Below are 24,063 nucleotides of genomic sequence, written 5' to 3'. Positions count from 1 at the left end.
CATGGCTGGTACTTAACACAAGGTACATGGCTATTCTTTAACACTCGGTACATGGCTGGTATTTAACACAAGGTGCATGGCTATTCTTTAACACTCGGTACATGGCTGGTACTTAACACAAGGTACATGACTATTCTTTAACACTCGGTACATGGCTATTCTTTAACACTCGGTACATGGCTATTCTTTAACACTGGATTCATGACTATTCTTTAACACTCGGTACATGGCTATTCTTTAACACTCGGTACATGGCTATTCTTTAACACTCGGTACATGGCTATTCTTTAACACTCGGTACATGGCTATTCTTTAACACTCGGTACATGGCTATTCTTTAACACTCGGTACATGGCTATTCTTTAACACAAGGTACATGGCTATTCTTTAACACTCGGTACATGGCTGGTACTTAACACAATGTACATGGCTATTCTTTAACACTCGGTACATGGCTATTCTTTAACACTCGGTACATGGCTGGTATTTAACACAAGGTACATGGCTATTCTTTAACACAAGGTTCATGGCTATTCTTTAACACTCGGTACATGGCTGGTATTTAACACAAGGTTAATGGCTATTCTTTAACACAAGGTACATGGCTGGTATTTAACACAAGGTACATGGCTATTCTTTAACACTCGGTACTTGGCTATTCTTTAACACAAGGTTCATGGCTATTCTTTAACACTCGGTACATGGCTGGTATTTAACACAAGGTTAATGGCTATTCTTTAACACAAGGTACATGGCTGGTATTTAACACAAGGTACATGGCTATTCTTTAACACTCGGTACATGGCTATTCTTTAACACTCGGTACATGGCTATTCTTTAACACTCGGTACATGGCTATTCTTTAACACAAGGTACATGGCTGGTATTTAACACAAGGTACATGGCTATTCTTTAACACTCGGTACATGGCTATTTTTTAACACTCGGTACATGGCTATTCTTTAACACTCGGTACATGGCTATTCTTTAACACTCGGTACATGGCTATTCTTTAACACTCGGTACATCGCTTTTCTTTAACACTCGGTACATGGCTGGTATTTAACACAAGGTACATGGCTATTCTTTAACACTCGGTACATGGCTGGTATTTAACACAAGGTACATGGCTATTCTTTAACACTCGGTACATGGCTGGTATTTAACACAAGGTACATGACTATTCTTTAACACTCGGTACATGGCTGGTACTTAACACAAGGTACATGGCTATTCTTTAACACTCGGTACATGGCTGGTATTTAACACAAGGTGCATGGCTATTCTTTAACACTCGGTACATGGCTGGTACTTAACACAAGGTACATGACTATTCTTTAACACTCGGTACATGGCTATTCTTTAACACTCGGTACATGGCTATTCTTTAACACTGGATTCATGACTATTCTTTAACACTCGGTACATGGCTATTCTTTAACACTCGGTACATGGCTATTCTTTAACACTCGGTACATGGCTATTCTTTAACACTCGGTACATGGCTATTCTTTAACACTCGGTACATGGCTATTCTTTAACACTCGGTACATGGCTATTCTTTAACACAAGGTACATGGCTATTCTTTAACACTCGGTACATGGCTGGTACTTAACACAATGTACATGGCTATTCTTTAACACTCGGTACATGGCTATTCTTTAACACTCGGTACATGGCTGGTATTTAACACAAGGTACATGGCTATTCTTTAACACAAGGTTCATGGCTATTCTTTAACACTCGGTACATGGCTGGTATTTAACACAAGGTTAATGGCTATTCTTTAACACAAGGTACATGGCTGGTATTTAACACAAGGTACATGGCTATTCTTTAACACTCGGTACTTGGCTATTCTTTAACACAAGGTTCATGGCTATTCTTTAACACTCGGTACATGGCTGGTATTTAACACAAGGTTAATGGCTATTCTTTAACACAAGGTACATGGCTGGTATTTAACACAAGGTACATGGCTATTCTTTAACACTCGGTACATGGCTATTCTTTAACACTCGGTACATGGCTATTCTTTTACACTCGGTACATGGCTATTCTTTAACACAAGGTACATGGCTGGTATTTAACACAAGGTACATGGCTATTCTTTAACACAAGGTACATGGCTGGTATTTAACACAAGGTACATGGCTGTTGTTTAACACAAGGTACATGCCGATTCTTTAACCCTCGGTACATGGCTATTCTTTAACACTCGGTACATCGCTTTTCTTTAACACTCGGTACATGGCTATTCTTTAACACTCGGTACATGGCTGGTATTTAACACAAGGTACATGACTATTCTTTAACCCTCGGTACATGGCTATTCTTTAACACGATGTTCATGGCTATTCTTTAACACAAGGTACATCGCTTTTCTTTAACACTCGGTACATGGCTATTCTTTAACACTCGGCACATGGCTGGTATTTAACACAAGGTACATGGCTATTCTTTAACACTCGGTACATGGCTGGTATTTAACACAAGGTACATGGCTATTCTTTAACACTCGGTACATGGCTGGTATTTAACACAAGGTAGGTACATGGCTATTCTTTAACACTCGGTACATGGCTATTCTTTAACACTCGGTACATGGCTGGTATTTAACACAAGGTACATGGCTATTCTTTAACACTCGGTACATGGCTGGTATTTAACACAAGGTACATGGCTATTCTTTAACACTCAGTTCATGGCTATTCTTTAACACTCGGTACAAGGCTGGTATTTAACACAAGGTACATGGCTATTCTTTAACACGAGGTACATGGCTATTCTTTAACACTCGGTACATGGCTGGTATTTAACACAAGGTACATGACTATTATTTAACACTCGGTACATGGCTGGTATTTAACACAAGGTACATGGCTATTCTTTAACACGAGGTACATGGCTATTCTTTAACACTCGGTACATGGCTGGTATTTAACACAAGGTACATGACTATACTTTAACACTCGGTACATGGCTGGTATTTAACACAAGGTACATGGCTATTCTTTAACACTCAGTTCATGGCTATTCTTTAACACTCGGTACATGGCTGGTATTTAACACAAGGTACATGACTATTATTTAACACTCGGTACATGGCTGGTATTTAACACAAGGTACATGGCTATTCTTTAACACCAGGTTAATGGTGATTCTTTAACACTCGGTACATGGCTGGTATTTAACACAAGGTACATGGCTATTCTTTAACACTCGGTACATGGCTGGTATTTAACACAAGGTACATGGCTATTCTTTAACACTCGGTACATGGCTGGTATTTAACACAAGGTACATGGCTATTCTTTAACACTCGGTACATGGCTGGTATTTAACACAAGGTACATGGCTATTCTTTAACACTCGGTACATGGCTGGTATTTAACACAAGGTACATGGCTATTCTTTAACACAAGGTACATGGCGATTCTTTAACCCTCGGTACATGGCTATTCTTTAACACGAGGTTCATGGCTATTCTTTAACACAAGGTACATGGCTTTTCTTTAACACTCGGTACATGGCTATTCTTTAACACGAGGTTCATAGCTATTCTTTAACACAAGGTTCATGGTTATTCTTTAACACTCGGTACATGGCTATTCTTTAACACAAGGTTCATGGCTATTCTTTAACACAAGGTTCATGGCTATTCTTTAACACTCGGTTCATGGCGATTCTTTAACACAAGGTTCATGGCTATTCTTTAACACAAGGTTCATGGCTATTCTTTAACACTCGGTACATGGCTATTCTTTAACACTCAGTACATGGCTATTCTTTAACACTCGGTACATGGCTATTCTTTAACACTCGGTACATGGCTGGTATTTAACACAAGGAACATGGCTATTCTTTAACACTCGGTACATGGCTGGTATTTAACACAAGGTACATGGCTATTCTTTAACACTAGGTACATGGCTATTCTTTAACACAAGGTTCATGGCTATTCTTTAACACTCGGTACATGGCTGGTATTTAACACAAGGAACATGGCTATTCTTTAACACTCGGTACATGGCTGGTATTTAACACAAGGTACATGGCTATTCTTTAACACTCGGTACATGGCTGGTATTTAACACAAGGTACATGGCTATTCTTTAACACAAGGTTCATGGCTATTCTTTAACACTCGGTGCATGGCTGGTATTTAACACAAGGAACATGGCTATTCTTTAACACTCGGTACATGGCTGGTATTTAACACAAGGTACATGGCTATTCTTTAACACTAGGTACATGGCTATTCTTTAACACAAGGTTCATGGCTATTCTTTAACACAAGGTACATGGCGATTCTTTAACACTCGGTTCATGGCTATTCTTTAACACCAGGTTCATGACTATTCTTTAACACTGGATTCATGACTATTCTTTAACACAAGGTACAGGACTATTCTTTAACACCAGGTTCATGACTATTCTTTAACACTGGATTCATGACTATTCTTTAACACAAGGTACATGACTATTCTTTAACACCAGGTTCATGACTATTCTTTAACACTGGATTCATTACTATTCTTTAACACAAGGTACAGGACTATTCTTTAACACCAGGTTCATGACTATTCTTTAACACTGGATTCATGACTATTCTTTAACACAAGGTACATGACTATTCTTTAACACAAGGTTCATGACTATTCCTTAACACAAGGTACATGACTATTCTTTAACACAAGGTTCATGACTATTCTTTAACACAAGGTACATGACTATTCTTTAACACAAGGTACATGACTATTCTTTAACACCAGGTTCATGGCTACTCTTTAACACAAGGTACATGACTATTCGTTAACACCAGGTTCATGGCTATTCTTTAACACAAGGTACATGACTATTCTTTAACACCAGGTTCATGGCTATTCTTTAACACCAGGTTCATGGCTGGTATTTAACACAAGGTTCATGACTACTCTTTAACACAAGGTACATGGCTGGGATTTAACACAAGGTACATGGCTATTCGTTAACACCAGGTTCATGACTATTCGTTAATACCAGGTTAATGGCTATTCTTTAACACTCGGTGCATGAATGGTATTTAACACCCGGTTCATGGCTATTCTTTAACACCAGGTTCATGGCTGGTATTTAACACAAGGTTCATGAGTATTCTTTAACACAAGGTACATGGCTGGGATTTAACACAAGGTTCATGGCTATTCTTTAACACAAGGTTCATGGCTATTCTTTAATACAAGGTACATGGCTATTCGTTAACACAAGGTACATGGCTATTCTTTAGCACCAGGTTCATGACTATTCGTGAACACCAGGTTAATGGCTATTCTTTAACACTCGGTGCATGGATGGTATTTAACACCAGGTTCATGACTATTCGTTAACACCAGGTCAGGTCAGGTATGGGAGCATGTGCCAGAACAGCACGTCGCTGCGTCCACTTTCCGCCGGTACTCCAGGGGCCTCCGTCTGGCCATCCCCCAGGCAGATGCCAGGCCCATCCCCATCTCCTTGAGATGATGGTCAACCTGTTGCAACCATGAGGCACGTGGTCGACCCACTGGCCTCCTCCACTCATGAGACTCCCTCGCTGAGAGAATCTGGTGAGCAGGATCAGAGTCAGGAAAACGAGCCACATGTCCATACAGCCGCAACTGACGCTCACGGACTATGCAGGTAACAAATCTCATCCGAGTCTCTCTCAGCAACCGCTCGTTGGACACAAAATCCGACCAGCGATAGCCAAGGATTCTCTGAAGAGACCTGGTAGCAAAGGAATTAAGTCTCCGTCTCAGATCCTTGGTCAGAGTCCAAGTCTCGCACCCATAGAGCAAGACTGGAAGTACCAAGGACCTGAAGACTCGGACTTTCGTCCTCCCGCACAGGTACCGGCAGCGCCACACCCCATGATCCAGTGAATCCATGACTCCCCAGGCCCGACCCAGACGTCTATTGACCTCTGACTCGCAGCCAGCAGAGACATGAATATCACTGCCAAGGTAAGTGAATCTCTCCACGACCTCAACATCCTCACCACAAACAGACACAGACAGGACAGCAGCATCCAAGATGCCAATGAAAGCCTGGATCTTAGTTTTGACCCAAGAAACCCGTAATCCCAACGGCTCCGACTCCTCATTCAGCACCTCGAGGGCCCCCAAGAGGATGTCTGAAGTCTCCGCAAAGATGACTGCATCATCTGCAAAGTCAAGGTCCGAGATCTTGACATTCCCAAATGACGCACCGCAACTTGATCTCTCCGACATCCTCCCTAGAATCCAGTCCATACAAGTGCTGAAAAGTGTGGGGGCAAGTACACATCCCTGACGAACTCCAGTAACAACTGGAAATAAGTCAGAGATGGTACCACCACACTTCACAGCACTCTCAGTACCAGAGTAGAGTTCAGACATCAGGTCGATCAGTTTTGGTGGCACCCCACAAAGACCAAGAATCCTCCAGAGGACATCCCGATTCACTGAATCAAACGCTTTACAGAGATCAAATTAGGCTGCAAGCAGCCCCTGCTGAAACTCTCGTCTGCGTTCGGTGAGGACACGAAGTGCAAGGATACGGTCAATCGTTGACCTCTTTGGTGTAAAGCCTGACTGCTCTGGACGCTGGTGCTCAAGCAGATGGTGGCGAACCCTATCAAGAATTATCCGAGCAAAGACCTTGCCCGGCACTGAGAGCAGCGTCACCCCTCGGTAGTTGTTGCAGTCTTGGCGATCACCCTTCCCTTTCCAGAGAGGGACAACAAGGCCCCTCTTCCAGTCAGTTGGGATGATGCCTGTGTTCCAGGCAGAGCACAAAACTGCATGTAACGACACGAGTGCAGCATTTCCACCAGCCTTGAGAAGTTCGGCATGGATGCCACAGATCCCTGGAGCTTTGCCCCGTTTCAACTGGTTCACCGCAGCCCGTGTTTCCACAAGCGTAGGTGGACCACAGTTGATTCGAGGGTCAGCAACAGGGATCGTAACACCCTTGACGTCCAACTCGACAGTTGGGGGATCAGCCTGGTACAACCGCTCAAAGTAACCGGCCCAGCGGGCCTTCACTTCAGACTCCTCTGTCAAGAGCCTACCACTCTCTGCTCGAACTGCAGTGCTCCGAGGGATGGGCTTGGATGAACGTAATGCGCGAATTCCCCTGTAAGCGGGACGAGAATCACCTGTCCACAGGTGATGCTCTACCCCCTCACAGATTCCTCGCACATAGGCCTCCTTGTCCACCCTCAGTGCACGTACAGTTTTACGCCTCAGCTCCCTGAACAGCTCAGCTCTGCCATTCAGCCTGGCCCTGCGACTCTGGTCAATGGTATCCAGTGTCCCTTGAGAGACAAAATTCTTCTTTGCCCTGCGGTGAGCTCCAAGGCATCCACCGGCAACATCAAGGACGGTGGTCTTGAAGGCGCTCCACAACTCTTCAGGACCCCCCAAAGTACCCAGACCCCCCAAGTGTCCACTCAGCCTGTTCGCAAACTCCTCAGTGACTCTCTCATCCCTGAGCTTGGCAACATCCAGCCTCGGCTGGGGTGGTACCATTCTCCAGGATTTAAGGTGCAGCTTTAGAGTTGCTACAACAAGCCTGTGGTCAGTATTGAGGAACTGAGCACTCCGGTAGACCCTGCAGTTCTGGATCATCCTCCAACGACCGTCAATGAGGACATGGTCAATCTCCTTTGCCACACCGCCAGCGTTGGAATACCAAGTCCAGCGATGAGCTTGTGGGCGCTGAAACTATGAACCAGCCACCCTAAGTCCATGACTTCTTGCAAAGTCAAGGAACTTAGTGCCATTCTGGTTCATAGTTCCTGACCCATGGGGACCAACACACACCTCATAACCGTCCCTATCAGTTCCAGTCGATGCATTGAAATCCCCCAAGACAAGAAGTGTATCTCGTCTGGGGCACTGATCAACCACAGACTCGAGTGTGGCGTAGAATGCATCCTTCATGGTGAGATCACTCGCCTCAGTCGGAGCATAAACAGAGACCAGGGAAATGACACCTAAGGAGTGATGAATCCTTAATCTCATAATACGCTCGTTGACCGGTGTTACCTCAATTATCATTGGGGTCAGCTTATTGGACACAGCTACAGCAACTCCTTGTGTATGGTAACTATCAGAGCGACCAGACCAATAGTAGGTGTAACCACCCACCATTATCTCGCCGCAATCCGGTCTCCGAACCTCAGAGAGAGCTGCAATCCCGATGTCCAAACGCTTGAGCTCAGATGATAACAGAGACAGGTGATCATCCTCTCTTAGGGGATAGGACATTCCAGGCACCCACCCGAAGGGACCGCCTCAGGTTAACCCAAGGAGACCGCCGTCTGGTGGACGACACCTCAGCACCACTCCGACACACTCTCCCGCAATCTGACCCAGGGATGTTACCCCGTGGTTTCCCTCCTATCAAAGATTGGGGGTCCCGAAGGCTTTGCCCCAATCCCATCATCCGGTGAGCTGCCCTGCGAAGGGAAGCTGCACAGGAGGTACTCCCACGGAGTGGGTTTTCAGATTTTTTTGCGTTTTTGCGTTTTGCGGAATGAAGGGTTTTACGGTGGCCGGAGTGCAAATCCTGCCACCAACCTCCTAATAAGAAGTGACCCAACTGCAGGAGGACGTCCGCAGACACAGTTGGGCACTAGATATGGATGGCCGTTGGCTCACAAGGAGCTCCTCCGCCCTTTGACAGGTTTTGTTTTTAATCCTGCTGGGTGTCCATATCCAAACACCCTCCTCACCAGAAAACCTGGTGGGGGAGACGGTTTAGTCGACGACAACCCGACCATGGAACAGGTTAGTACAGGTTTACATGGTACCTGTAGCAGGTCACAGACCGAACCTGACCTGACACACGCCTGACCTGACCTAACACCAGGTTCATGACTATTCGTTAACACCAGGTTCATGACTATTCTTTAACACAAGGTACATGGCGATTCTTTAACACTCGGTACATGGATGGTATTTAACACAAGGTTCATGGCTATTCGTTAACACCAGGTTCATGACTATTCGTTAACACCAGGTTCATGACTATTCTTTAACACTCGGTACATGGCGATTCTTTAACACTCGGTACATGGATGGTATTTAACACAAGGTTCATGGCTATTCTTCAACACCAGGTTCATCGCTCTCATTTCACACTTGGTTCATTGCTGTTATTTAACACGTTGTTCATGGCTGTCGTTTAACACTGTGTTCATGGCAGTTGTTTTAACACTGTGTTCATGGCAGTTGTTTTAACACTGTGTTCATGGCTGTTGTTTTAACACTGTGTTCATGGCTCTAATTTAACACTTGGTTCATGGCTCTCATTTAACACTTGGTTCATGGCTGTTGTTTAACACTATGTTCATGGCTCTCATTTAACACTTGGTGCATGGCTCTCATTTAACACTTGGTGCATGGCTCTCATTTAACACTTGGTTCATGGCTGTTGTTTAACACTGTTCATGGCTGTTGTTTTAACACGAGGTTCATGGCTCTCATTTAACACTTGGTGCATGGCTCTCATTTCACACTTGGTTCATGGCTGTTGTTTAACACTTTGTTCATGGCTGTTGTTTTAACACGAGGTTCATGGCTCTCATTTAACACTTGGTGCATGGCTCTCATTTAACACTTGGTTCATGGCTGTTGTTTAACACTGTTCATGGCTGTTGTTTTAACACTAGGTTCATGGCTGTCATTTAACACTTGGTGCATGGCTCTCATTTCACACTTGGTTCATGGCTGTTGCTTAACACTTTGTTCATGGCTGTTGTTTTAACACGAGGTTCATGGCTCTCATTTAACACTTGGTGCATGGCTCTCATTTAACACTTGTTTCATGGCTCTCATTTAACACTTGGTTCATGGCTCTCATTTAACACTTGGTGCATGGCTCTCATTTAACACTTGGTGCATGGCTCTCATTTAACACTTGGTTCATGGCTGTTGTTTTAACACTAGGTTCATGGCTCTCATTTAACACTTGGTGCATGGCTCTCATTTAACACTTGGTGCATGGCTCTCATTTAACACTTGGTTCATGGCTGTTGTTTTAACACTAGGTTCATGGCTCTCATTTAACACTTGGTGCATGGCTCTCATTTCACACTTGGTTCATGGCTGTTGTTTAACACTTTGTTCAGGGCTGTTGTTTTAACACTAGGTTCATGGCTCTCATTTAACACTTGGTGCATGGCTCTCATTTCACACTTGGTTCATGGCTGTTGTTTAACACTTTGTTCAGGGCTGTTGTTTTAACACTAGGTTCATGGCTCTCATTTAACACTTGGTGCATGGCTCTCATTTCACACTTGGTTCATGGCTGTTGTTTAACACTTTGTTCATGGCTGTTGTTTTAACACTAGGTTCATGGCTGTTATTTTACACGTTGTTCATGGCTCTCATTTAACACTTGGTTCATGGCTGTTATTTTACACGTTGTTCATGGCTCTCATTTAACACTTGTTTCATGGCTGTTATTTTACACGTTGTTCATGGCTGTCATTTCCCACCATTCAGCAGACTCATACTTTCAATAACATCAACAGTTTGCACATGTATAGTCGGCGGACTGTTTGTTTATCTGCCTGCTCTAAACGTTGGTGACCTGAATTTTTACCCCATACATATCACCCATTCACCTTCCCACCCTCCAACCTTTTTCACCCATCCACTCCCCCAATTCCGATGCACCAACATTCCAGGATTGCTTCAACGACGCCTTTGATCAGCTTCCACCGTAAGTAATCCAGTGTTTGTTTATTATTGTTATAGTTGAGTTAAAAGTTTTTTTTCTTTTTACCCACTCACCCACCCACTTTTACCAACTCACCCACCCCCTTTCACCCACTCACCCACCCCCTTTCACCCACTCACCCACCCCCTTTCACCCACTCACCCACCCCTTTTCACCCACTCACCCACCCCTTTCACCCACTCACCCACCCCTTTCACCCACTCACCCACCCCTTTCACCCACTCACCCACCCCTTTCACCCACTCACCCACCCCTTTCACCCACCCCCCCACCCCATCCACTCACTCCCCCACCCCATTCACTCACTCACCCACCCCATTCACTCACCCACCCACCCCATTCACCCACTCACCCACCCATTCACCCACTCACCCATTCACCCACTCACCCACCCACCCTTTCACCCACTCACCCACCCATTCACCCACCCACCCACCCCCTTTCACCCACTCACCCACCCCCTTTCACCCACTCACCCACCCACTTTCACCCACTCACCCACCCCCTTTCACCCACCCTGTTTCATGCATTCACTCATCTTCTCCTGAACCCATTCAATTCCCCCTTAACCCACTCACCCCCTCAAACCACTCACCCCCTCAAACCATTCACCCCCTCAAACCACTCACCCCCTCAAACCACTCACCCCCTCAAACCACTCACCCCCTCAAACCACTCACCCCCTCAAACCACTCACCCCCTCAAACCACTCACCCCCCTCAAACCACTCACCCCCTCAAACCACTCACCCCCTCAAACCACTCACCCCCTCAAACCACTCACCCCCTCAAACCACTCACCCCCTCAAACCACTCCCCCTAAAACCATTCATCTCCCTCAAACCACTCATCCTTACCACTAAACCCACCCACCCAAGCACTTAAAAGTACTTACCCCACCCCTTAAGTCCACTCACCTCTCCCCTTTCGCCCAACAACTCTCTTCTCCTTAATCTACTCACCCCCTTTGTTTAACCGACCCACCCTCCATTCCTGCCTGTTTAACCCACTCACTCCCCCCCCTCACCACTTTCATTTACTCCACCTCACCTTCTCCACCTCTTCTCGTGTGCACATCCCTCTCCTTCCTTTGAAAAACACTCATATTATAGACATGGTGTTCTGGTATCACCATCCTCTGTTCGAATTATTTCCCTCCATCGTTATCTCTGCCACCTAAGGTCGACGGCGGATATGTTTTCACCGATGTTTGTCACTTGGCAAAAAATACTTTTGTCAAGTATGTTCATCTGTTCTGTTAGTTTGTTACTTGGCAAAAAAAAAACTGGAAGTGTGTCAAAATGGCTGTCTTAGTCATTTTTTTGGAAGATCGCGTATGGCCGACTTCGTCAATTCCTTCAAAAATCTTCTTCTCCAGAACCACCCGTCAGAATGCTACCAAATTTTGGTTACAACATTGGGACATGGTCCTGATGTTAAATTGCATAGGCCATGCTGATCACATGACCAGAAGTGTGTCAAAATGCCAGTCACTCAAATTCCTTCCAAATTCTTCTTCTCCGAATCCACCAGTCAGAATGCTACCAAATTTGGGTGATATTAGATCAGGGTAGGGATGTTAACTCGCCGGTCATGCCGATCATGTGACCGGAAGTGTGTCAAAATGGCCGACTTGGTCAATTTTGGGGGAAATCGTGTAAATTCCTTCAAAAGTCTTCTCCAGACCCACCAGACAGAATGCCACCTAGTTTGGGTTACAACATCAGGATAGCGTCAGGTCAGGTTTGGGAGCATGTGCCGTCGCAGTTTGTCACTGTGTCCACTCCAGGGGCCTCCGTTTGCCTATCCCCCAGGCAGATGCCTTGCCCTTCCCCATCTCCTTGAGATGCCAATCAACCTGCTGCAACCACGAGACATGTGGTCCGCCCATTGGCCTCCTCCACTCATGAGATTCCTCACTGAAAGAATCTGGTGAGCAGGATAAGCGTCAGGAGAACGAGCCACATGTCCGTACAGCCGCAGCTAATGCTCACGGACTATGCAGGAAACAAATCTCATTTGAGTCTCTCTCAGCAACCGCTCGTTGGACACAAAGTCCGACCAGCGATAGCCAAGGATTCTACGAAGAGACCTGGTACCAAAGGAATTAAGTCTCCATCTCAGATCCCTGATCAGAGTCCAAGTCTCACATCCGGAGAGCAAGACTGAAAGCACCAAGGACCTGAGACTCGGACTTCCGTCCTCATGCACAGGTACTGACAGCGCCACACCCCATGATCTAATGAATCCATGACTCCCCAGGCCTGACCCAGACGTCTATTGACCTCTGGCTCAAAGCCAGCAGAGACATGAATATCACTGCCAAGGGAAGTGAATCTCTCTGTGACCTCAACTTCCTCACCACAAACAGCTACAGACAAGATAGCGCAGCATCCAAGATGTCATTGAAAGCCTGGATCTTAGTTTTGACCCAGAAAACCCATAATCCCAGCGGCTCCGAGTCCTCATTCAGCACCTCGAGGGCCCCCAAAATGATATCTAAACTCTCCGCAAAGATGACTGCCTCTCCGCAAAGATGACTGCATCATCTGCGAAATCAAGGACAGAGATCTTGACATTCCCAAACGATGCACCACAGCTTGATCTCTCTGACATCCTCCCCAGAATCCAGTCCATACAAGCCGTGAAAAGTGTGGGGACCAGTACACACCCCTGACAAACTCCACTAACAACTGGAAATAAGTCAGAGATGGTATCACCACATCTCACAGCACTCTGAGTACCAGAGTATAGTTCAGACATCAGATTGATCAGTTTTGGTGGCACCCAACGAAGACCAAGAATCCTCCAGAGGGCATCCTAATTCACTTAATTCAATGCGTAACAGAGTTCAACATAGGCTGCAAGCAGCCCCTGCCAAAACGCTCATCTGCGTTTGATGAGAAATCTGAAGGGCAAGGATACAGTCAATCGTTGTCCTCTTTGATGTAAAGCCTGACTGCTCTGGGTGCTGGTGCTCAAGGAGATGGTGGCAAACCCTATCAAGAATTATCCGAGCAAAGACCTTGCCTGTCACTGAGAGCAGCGTCACCCCTCAGTAATTGTTGCAGTCCTGGCGATCACCCTTCTCTTTCCAGAGAGGGACAACAAGGCCCCTCTTCCAGTCACTTGGAATGAGCACTGAGGAGCACAGAACTGCATGCAAAGACATGAGTACAGCATTTCCACAAGCTTTGATAAGTTCAGCGTGGATGCTGCAGATCCCAGGAGCTTTACCCCATTTCAACCGGTTCACCGCAGCCTGTGTTTCCACAAACGAAGGTGGATCGCAGTTGATTGGAGGGTCAGCAATAGGGATCATAAGACTCCTGAAATCCAACTCGACAGCTGATGGATCAGCCTGGTGCAGCTGCTCAAAGTAACCAGCCCAGCGGGCCTTCACTTTGGACTCCTCTGTCAAGAGCCCACCACCCTCTGCTCTCACTGCAGTACACCGAGGGATGTGCTTGGACGAACGCAATGCTCAAATTCCCCTGTGAGCAGGACGAGAATCACTTGACTTCAGGTGATGCTCTACCCCCTCAAAGATTCCTCGCACATAGGCCTCCTTGTCCACCCTCAGCGCACGTACAGTTTTTTTCCTCAACTGCCTGAACCGCTCAGCTCTGCCATTAATCCTGGCCCTGCAACTCTGGTCAATGTTATCCAGTTTTCCTTGAGGGAAAAGTATTCTTTGCTCTACGGAGAGTTCCAAGACATCCACTGGCAACATCAAGGATGGTGGTCTTGAAGACACTCCACAACACTTCAGAATTTTCCAAAGCACCCAGACTCCTCAAATATCCACTCAGCCTGTTTGCAAGCTCCTCAGTTACCTTCTCATCCTTGAGCTTGCCAACATCTAGCCTAGGTTGGGATGGTACCATTCTCCCAGATTTAAGCGGAAACTTGAGAGTTGCTACCACAAGCCTGTGGTCAGTATTGAGGAACAGAGTACTTCGGTTGATCCTGCAGTTCTGGATCATCCTCCAGCGACCATCAACGAGCACATGGTCAATCTCCTTTGCCACACCACCAGCGTTAGAATACCAAGTCCAGTGATGAGCCTGTTTGTGATGAACCATGAATTAGCCACCCAAAGTCCATGACTTCTTGCAAAGTCAAGGAACCTTGTGCTATTCACAGTTCCAGACCCATGGGGATCAACAGATGTCTCATAACCATCACTATCAGTTCCAGTCAATGCATTGAAATCCCCTGAGACTGGAAGAGTATCTTGCCTGGGGCATTGATCAACCACAGACTCGAGCGTGGCATAGAATGCATCCTTCACGGTGAGATCACTCGCCTCAATTGGAGGATATACAGAGACCAGGGAAACCATACCCAAGGAGTCACGAATCTTTTGTCTCATAATATGCTCGTTGACCGGCATTACCTAAATTATCATTGGACACAGCTACAGCAACTCCTTGGGCATGGTAACCATCAGAGCAACCTGACCAATCGTAGGGATAACCACCCGCTACGATCTCGCCACTATCTGCTCTCTGAACCTCAGAGAGCACTGCAACACTGATGTCCAAACGCTTGAGCTTAGATGATAACAGAGACAGGTGGACCTCCTCTCTTAGGGATAGGACATTCCAGACACCCACCTGAAGGGACCGCCTCAGGTTAACCCAAGTAGACCGCCGTCTGGTGGACGACACCTCAGCACCACCCCAACAACGCTCCCACAATCTGACCGGGGAAGGTTACCCCGTGGTTTTCCTTCTATCATCAAAGAGTGGGGGTCCCGAAGGCTTTGCCTCAATCCCGTCATCTGGTGAGCTGCCCTGCGGAGGGCAGCTGCACAGGAGGTACACCCATGGAGTGGATTTTATATATGGATTGGGTTCTGATGTTAAATTGAGGAGACCATGCTGATCACATGACCGGAATTGTGTCGAAATGGCAATCGTGCAAATTCTTTCCAAAATCTTTTTCTCCAGACCCACCAGTCAGAATGCTACCAAATTTGGTTGCAACATTAGGCCAGGATAGGGATCTCAATTATATTGCAAAGTCGTGCCGATCATGTGACCGGGAGTGTCAAAATGGCCGACTAAGTCAACTTTTGGGAAAATCGCATTGATTCCTTTTAAAATCTTCTTCTCCAGACCCACCAGTTAGAATGCTACCAAAATTTTGGGTTACCACATTTGGCCAAGGCCCAGATAAGCAGCAGATCCAGTGGTCCCATGTTATTTTGAGGTCGACATCGGCCAAATTTCTAAAATCCTCAACTTTAATCCGATTAACTTGAAATTTGAAGAGCGTTTGCACATCAGGTCACTGAATTCAAACACCTATAATTATTGAGGTCAATTTAGGCCAAAAGGTCAATGTGGCCCAGATTTCTAAAATGGTCAATTTCCATCCGATTGACTTGAAATTTGAAGAGCATTTGCATATCAGCTCACTGAATTCAACCACCAGTTATTTTTAGGGTCAAATTTGTTTTCGGGATTTCACAAGTCTTGTGCTCTGCATGAAATCTTTCTCGTTGGTCTGTCCGTTTGTTTCCCTGTGTGAGCAGGATATCTCAAAAGAATGTGGATGGATTTGGACAAAACTTGTTGGACAAGTCGAGTGTATGAGAACGATGAATCAATTTGATTTTGGTGAAAATCCGAATCCAGATCCGGATAACGAGTATTTTTTTAAATTTTTTTAAGTGATTCTTCACCACTGAGCGATAGGGCCGAAAACAATATATAGCAAGATATTTCAAAAAGTTCTGGATGGATTATGGCAAAACAAGGTGGATGAGTTGGTTATGTGACAAGAACAAGCTCATTCGAGTCTGGTTCAGGTCTGGATCCAGATCCAGCCTATCAATGGGATACAAAAACATAAACTATTCAACCTGGCAGAGGTACGCGCTCTACTGATTTCCGGTCTCGGTTATGTATGTGAACATTCTACTCCTACACTCTCCCATTTTCTCTGCTTCTCAATCCCATTTCAATCGATTGTACTTTCCTCATCTCGCTCAGTGTCAGGCACGTGCAAGTGACGTGTTTCCAACCCACCCCCCCCCCCCTTTGTTGATGGACATGTGTGCTCAGCCTTTCTTGAGCTCATTCGTAAGGGTCACTCCATCATACGTCTGGACCGCTTTGCCTTTGCATAGATCTGTTCATCCTCAGCTCCGATTCAGTCCTTATCACTGTACCTGTGCACCTTGTGCATGACACGCCGCGGCAAGGCTCCGTCTCCGCAATGTAAGCGTCGCAATATCATTGACAAAGCTTCATTGTCTATCATTTTGCTTTGTCTGTCTACATTCTCCAGTTGCTCATCAAACTTCACCCATGTGTCCCTCCAATCTCACAAGCCTTTTCCTTTTATTTTGTTCCGTTTAATTGACTCCATCTGAACCCCAGGCTCATGAGGCACGTTCACCAGGTTCAAATCCCATATACCACGTGTTTAAATCCATTGTCGATAAATGGCTTTGTCATGTATGTCAAAGTACACTGTCATCCCCTGACGTCTGTTCTGCATATGATGTTCTGTATGTATTGCACGAGCTCTTCTGTGCCTGAGATCATTGGAAAGAATTAACAAATAAAATTTGTATCGATTCCTTCAATTTCAATCCAACTTTGTCGGTTTCTGTTTCTCGGCCACTCTTTATCCGTCTGTCACCTCCCACCCCACTCGTCGCACTGTCTTTTACACCCACTCTTCTAACCGTCTCACCATTTATCTACATTCTATATTTATCCAACTATCCCTCCCTTATGCTTCAACGTTGCTTTTCCATCTCCTTCCTCTGCTTCTTCTTCTTCCTTTCGTCTTCTTCTTCTTCATCCTCCTCTCCTTCCTCTTGTACTGCATATATTTTTGCATTTCAATCCTTTTATGGATTTTCCTTTGGCAATCATCTTCTCTTCTCCTCTTTCCCTGCCTCCTCTTCTACTCCAAACCAATACTACCTATTTTAAAACTGCATTTTTTTCATTATCCGCTCAAATTATGCTTTATCACCAAAGGTGAACCAAAGGTGAACCATCACCATCACCAAAGGTGAACGGAGGTTATGTTTTCACCCCTGTCTCCATCCGTTTGTATGTGCACAGGATATCTCAAAAGGTTGTGTACGAATTCGGACAAAATTTGGTGGACAGGTTGGGTGTGTGATAAGGATGAATAAATTAGATTTTGGTAAAGATTTGGTTTGGTGACAAGAACAAGCCAATTGGATTTTGGTTCAGTTTCGGATCCAGATCCGGCCTATCAGTGGGATGCAAAAAGTGAACTGTTCAGCGTGGCAGAGGTATCTACTGATTGCCGTTGTAGTTGCATTTGAAGTTGGCTCTTTAATATTGTGACAGATTCGGAGGACGGTAAAGATCATGAGGGGAGTTCTCAAATCCACTATCCGGCCAACGACCCTGAAGCCGACAAACCGCAGATAGTTCTGCGGCATGGCAGGCTGCAAAGCAACCACGGACACTGTCTTAGACGTTTAATTGAGGCAGGGTCCAGTGTCTGAATCCGCATTACATTTCCGGTGAATACCGTGCTCTCAACGTCCTACTGTGATTTATCAGACGGCCAAGCCATACCGTAAGTGAAAACGTTGGCTCATGGCTACTCACAATGAAACACAGGGATGAACTCCCTGTTCTACACATTATGTCTAACCAATGGAAACTGACAATCGGACAGTTTGGGACACAGTTTATCCAGTTAACAAAAGGCACGTATATACAAGGCAGTGTCGCAAACGAAAAAGTTATTTCCCCAAGCACAGAAACCCATTCTTACTCAGTCACTTCTTCACAGGTCTACAACACAGGTGCCTCAGTCACACCAGGAAACAACGTAAGGAAGAGGGATAGACAGACACAGAGAGAGAGAAAAGTACGGGGAATATTTTCGTCCTCTCGCTCAACAGACATAAGCTGGCAGGCTTACGTTGGTCCCAACAAAAGAGGGGGGAAGGGAAGAAAGATGAAGAGATTAGGTGGTGTGTTGTGACGTGTCGGGAGAGATGCAGGTGGTGACTGCATGTGGCGTAGAGGAAATGGCGTTAGGTGTACCAGTCAGTGTGCTCTGAAAGGAACAATTGGCACTTGTTGATAGCTCAGTGCGTTCAAAGTGAACGAAGTACAGAAGGGAAAGCAAGACACAGATAGCATCAGTCAATGTGTCTGGCCAACGCATCTGGGAATTCTCCGCGAGCTGGGCCTGTTCCCTGCATGGAACCTCGCTCACTCGTGCTCTCCACCAGCCATCTGCTGTGCTGCGGTCACTAGCTCATTCCTGTACCTTCAGTCCACTTACGAAGATCCCCAGATGCGTCAGCTCTGTTCTGCACTTTAGTCCGGGTTTTTATAAGCCATGGGGGAGGTGTGGCGTGCAGATGTGCAGCTTCTTCTTGGGCACTCCAGCGTTGTGACATTGCTATTGGGGTTCCGCCAAGGTTTTGCCTTCCCATTGGCCCGCCGTGTCTCCAGACGACCTTCATTGGCTGTGCCCAAGTTCTGCAGGGTGGCCGGTGACCAAAACGTTACATCGGGCATCGAGGTCGTTGCCGTTGGAGTGGGAGTCCATCCAGTCCATCCAGTCCTTCCGCTCGGCCATACCGACTCAGGTTTTGACATGGTTTTTCCCTTGTGGGGTATAGAACGGTTTAATTTGTGAGGTTGTGTGCTGTGAAGTGTGTGTGTGTGTGTGTGTGTGTGTGTGTGTGTGTGTGTGTGTGTGTGTGTGTGTGTGTGTGTGTGTGTGTGTGTGTGTGTGTGTGTGTGTGTGTGTGTGTGTGTGTGTGTGTGTGTGTGTGTGTGTGTGTGTGTGGCTGTACTGCAGAGGTGTAGAGAGAGACAGAGACAGAGACAGAGAGAGAGAGAGAGAGAGAGAGAGAGAGAGAGAGAGAGAGAGAGAGAGAGAGAGAGAGAGAGAGACACAGAGACAGACAAACAGAGGGACAGACAGAGAGGATTAGAAAGGAAGGTAAAGGTAGACAGAGAGAATTAGAAAGAGAAGAAAAGAGTCACAATGGGGTTCCTCGATGTGTATTATATGTACTTCACTGGGGTCTCCACAAATCATCACAATATAATTATTCTTTATTACTTCATTATTTTTCTTCCTCACCTCTTTGCACAGTTATTGCCTGTTTTTTTTTTAACCGCTTATCTCCCTCATTCTCATCCATTCCAAGCAGGGCATCATCCATGGACCTCCCAACAGCACTCGAAGAATGCAGAGTTGCCCTTGATCTCTTCCTCAACAACCGCTTCAATGATGCACTTCAAATGCTCACGCCTTGGTGAAGCACACTTCGACAACCACAGTTACCTTATCTTGAATCACACCTCTCTCTTATCCAGCTCCTTTGTCTGCCTGGCTGATGTCTTTAATATTGGTGAAGAGGTTGCCAAGATAATCATGTTGGAATAACTGTGTGTGGTTTTGTGTATCTTGCAGGGCAAGCAACAGCATTTATCATGCCTTAGGCAAGGCTACAATCTTGGGCATGCAGGCCATGATGACATACGAATCTGAGGATATCACCATTGCAACGACTTGTGCGAAGGAAGCCATTGATACTTGTTGCAGGTCAACGAGTTTTGAGCTCCCTTGAATATCATGCCGATACCAGTATTTTCTGGCATCTCTGACATTATTGCTTTTGCAGGTTTCGGAAGAAACTGACTGTGACTGAAACATTGAGCAGCATCATTGGAAGGCAGCAAGATGGCTTTACCGAAGGTGTGTGTGTGTGTGTGTGTGTGTGTGTGTGTGTGTGTGTGTGTGTGTGTGTGTGTGTGTGTGTGTGTGTGTGTGTGTGTGTGTGTGTGTGTGTGTGTGTGTGTGTGTGTGTGTGTGTCATTGGTTGTTATTGCCATCTCTGGGTTTAATAAGGGACAGAGCCCACCCAGGTCTCAAAATATCCACCTTTGTGTGTGGGTGTACATGTTTTTATATATATATATATATATATATATATATATATATATATATATATATATATATATATATATATATATATATATATATATATATATATATATATCTGCACGTGCTTATATACATGTGTATGTGTGTGTGTGCGTGCATGTTGCTATTGTTGGCTGCTGTCTCCAGATGTGGGTGGGTTTCAGGAGGTAGAACGGAGACAGACCTATTCGGTCTTGAAGTATCCACCTCAGTTTCAGTAAGGGATCATGATTCATTGGCCAAGTTTTGAAGTTTTCTTGTTGTCAAAGTTTTGTTCCGAAGGCTCTTTTGATGATCGTCACTGAGCCCCAGACAGCTTCCAAGTGTAGTCTGTTTGTAGTAATATTCCCAGAGATGGTTTTTAAGATCTCCATGAGGCTCTCCTTCATCATTCCTGTTGTTCCAACTATCAATGGAACAACTTTGGCATTCTTCAGCTTCCAAGATTTTTCACTTCATTCTCGAGGTCTTGGTATTGGTCATTTTCTTTATTTCTGCATTGTTTAGGCCAAAATCGTTGGGTACTGACACCTCAATTAGCAAGTCCTTCTTTTCTTTTTTTTATACATCAGTACTATATCCGATCGCAATGCTTTGTTTTCTATGTTCACACTCAATGGAATCAGGTCGTGTGTGAATGTGACGTCCTTATTTTCAATGATTGCTTTTGTTTCATGTTTCGATGAGTTTTCTTAAACTGGGATATAATTTTTTTTCAGATGTGCCAGTGTATTACTCTACATACCTTGTTGTGCCTTTGTGTGTACAGTGGTTCTGATATGAGTTTTTTTACTTCGCGATAGGAGGTGACCTTGCAGAAGGAGGTGCTTTCTGTTTCTACCTTGCAGAACCTCCACCTGTCCGATTGACTCAGTCGCACCATTTTCTTAAAGCCATTGGTGTAGTGTCCCTGTTCTTGGGCATTTATAATGATTTGTTCTCCATTCCAGTTGAGCTGACTTCTTCTTAGTCATTCCATTGAGCCTTCTTTGTCCACTCTCAATATGTCCAACTCTTTTTAGATCTTTCTGCTCTTTAATCATTCTCCCAGTTGTTGGTGTATATCTGTTGGTATTTCTCTTTATATTTAAATTTTGTCTTTGTGCAGTCATTGGGGTTGTATTCGTTGCTGTTTCGGTTTCCTATGTGACTTCTTCTGTTCACACCTGTTTTTGGAAATTTTTTGTGAGGTGGGTTAGGGATACCTTTTCTGGCTTGCTCTCTTCGTGTTTGCTCACAAATTAGATTCGGTAGTCTGTTGAACTTTTCACATACTCAGCCAATCCTACAGTTGTCATTCTGTGCACTTGGTTGAGCTCCATCAGGCCGCTACCTCATTCTCGTCTCAGCAGGTACATTGTCGGGGTGCACTGATTTCTGTCGAACATTTTGTGGATGGTGAGGAGTTTTCTTGTTTTGATATCTAGCTTGTTTATATCTGCTTGTGGCCAGTTTATTATTCCGCAGCTGTATTGAAATACTGGTATTGCAAGTTAGTTTATGTCTTTGATTTTGTTTCTTGAGGAGAAGTATGTTTTCAGGATTAGCCTCATTTGACACAGGCATTCTTTGGTAATTGTTTTGTGCATTTGTTTGTGACATACTTGATCAACCTCTTCTTCTCCGAGGTATTTGTATGATGCTTCGTTGCCTAGCTCCCTCTTTTGATGTATTTAGGTCGATTTTTATGTTGTTCATTTGCTTACCTTGTACGGATGTGCACTTGGTACACTTAGCGAGGCCAAATTCCATTTGTATGCCGTCGGAGTACCATTTCACCAATCCATTTTTGAGTTGTTCTGCCGATTTTTTGTCGTAATTACATACTGCTTGAATGTGAGTTAGACAATGAGTACGTCTATTAATTCCTTATTATCGGACCTTGAATACGACTATAATTACGGAATATTGGAACATATATTTACCCTCGCCGAAGGAGAGGGTATTGCATTTGGGTTTGTTCGTTTGTTTGTCCGCACAGAACTTTAGTGTTTTTCTCCGCAACCGCTTGGCGGATTGAGACGAAATTTTCACAATAGGAGCGGCTACTCGTGTAGAATGTTTTATTGATAATTATATCATAAGTCACATGGTGTGGTAGCCATGTCAGAAAAATGGAAAAACTTTGAACCTCTATCTCTGAAATTGCACCAAGGAAAAAATTGAAACTTGGCACATGGAAAGTCCTCATGGGGAATAAGTGTGATTTTTTTTTTAATGACATCATAGGTGCCTTCTTTATGACCTCCTAATTGCATAAGTTGAACGCTACATCTGATCAGTATGAAAATTTTAGAGGGTCATCTTGATATAAAATGGTCCATAGAAAATAAATTGATGACGTCATTGGTCTGGTGCTTTAGCAGCCATATTGTTTTTGTTTATTTTACCTTCAAAAATCTTCTTTGAAGTGGCTGATTTATGCCCTTTTTTTTTCTTTTTTTTTGCTGAATCTTTTGGCAGAATTTTTCACATTTATGCCCTTTTTATACTTCAGAAATATCATATATTATACATGGGTGTTCAGCTACCCTGACTCCACCCCAATAAAATCATGCGCCGCCATTGCATGAAGCAGCATAGATTGGCAGGCTTCAGGCCAGAGACCTGGGTGTTAGTCTATGGCCCAGTGCAATTGGAATGATGCCAAGAATATACAGTGGGGAGAACAAGTATTTGATACACTGCCGATTTTGCAGGTTTTCCCACTTACAACGCACGTAGAGGTCTGTAATTTTTATCATAGGTACACTTCAACTGTGAAAGACGGAATCTAAAACAAAAATCCTGAAAATCACATTGTATGATTTTTAAATAATTAATTTGCATTTTATTTCATAAAATAGATATTTGATCACCTACCAACCAGTAAGAATTCCGCCTCTCACAGACCTGTTAGTTTTGTCTTTAAGAAACCCTCCCATTCTCCACTCATTACCTGTATTAACTGCACCTGTTTGAACTTGTTATCTGCATAAAAGACAGCTGTCCACACTCAATCAATCAGACTCCAACCTCTCCACAATGGGCAAGACCAGAGAGCTGTCTCAGGGCATCAGGGACAAAATTGTAGACTTGCACAAGGGTGGGATGGGCTACAGGACAATAGGCAAGCAGCTTGGTGAGAAGGCAACAACTGTTGGCGCAATTATTAGAAAATGGAAGAAGTTCAAGATAACCCTCAACCTCCCTCGGTCTGGGGCTCCATGCAAGATCTCACCTCGTGGAGCCTCAATGATCATGAGAAAGGTGAGGGATTGGCCCAGAACTACACGGCAGGACCTGGTCAATGACCTGAAGAGAGCTGGGACCACAGTATCAAAGAAAACCATAAGTAACACACTACGCTGT

The 24,063-nt window shown here is 44.8% G+C and overlaps 1 protein-coding gene across 6 annotated transcripts in view; it reads left to right on the top strand.

Annotated features, from left to right (window-relative positions):
* The window catches only part of LOC147016661 (tetratricopeptide repeat protein 39B-like), a 141,362-nt gene that overhangs the window by 48,942 nt on the left and 68,357 nt on the right, over positions 1-24,063 (top strand). For all 6 annotated transcript variants that reach the window (XR_015049148.1, XR_015049147.1, XR_015049145.1 and 3 more), the window contains exons 2-5: positions 10,701-10,735; positions 19,937-20,041; positions 20,200-20,331; positions 20,411-20,484. Coding sequence is in view for 2 of the 6 variants with exons in the window: in XM_085845543.1 (XP_085701669.1) it covers positions 10,701-10,735; positions 19,937-20,041; positions 20,200-20,331; positions 20,411-20,484 (346 nt within the window). In the remaining 4 variants the exon portion in view is untranslated. The remainder of the gene's footprint in view (positions 1-10,700; positions 10,736-19,936; positions 20,042-20,199; positions 20,332-20,410; positions 20,485-24,063) is intronic.

The sequence above is a fragment of the Eptatretus burgeri genome, chromosome 11, assembly GCF_056783735.1.
Source record: "Eptatretus burgeri isolate ZD-2024b chromosome 11, Ebu_testis_v1, whole genome shotgun sequence".
NCBI classification, from domain to species: domain Eukaryota; kingdom Metazoa; phylum Chordata; class Myxini; order Myxiniformes; family Myxinidae; genus Eptatretus; species Eptatretus burgeri.
The sequence above is the reverse complement of the archived record's forward strand: the minus strand, read 5'-3'. Positions and strand labels throughout refer to the sequence as shown.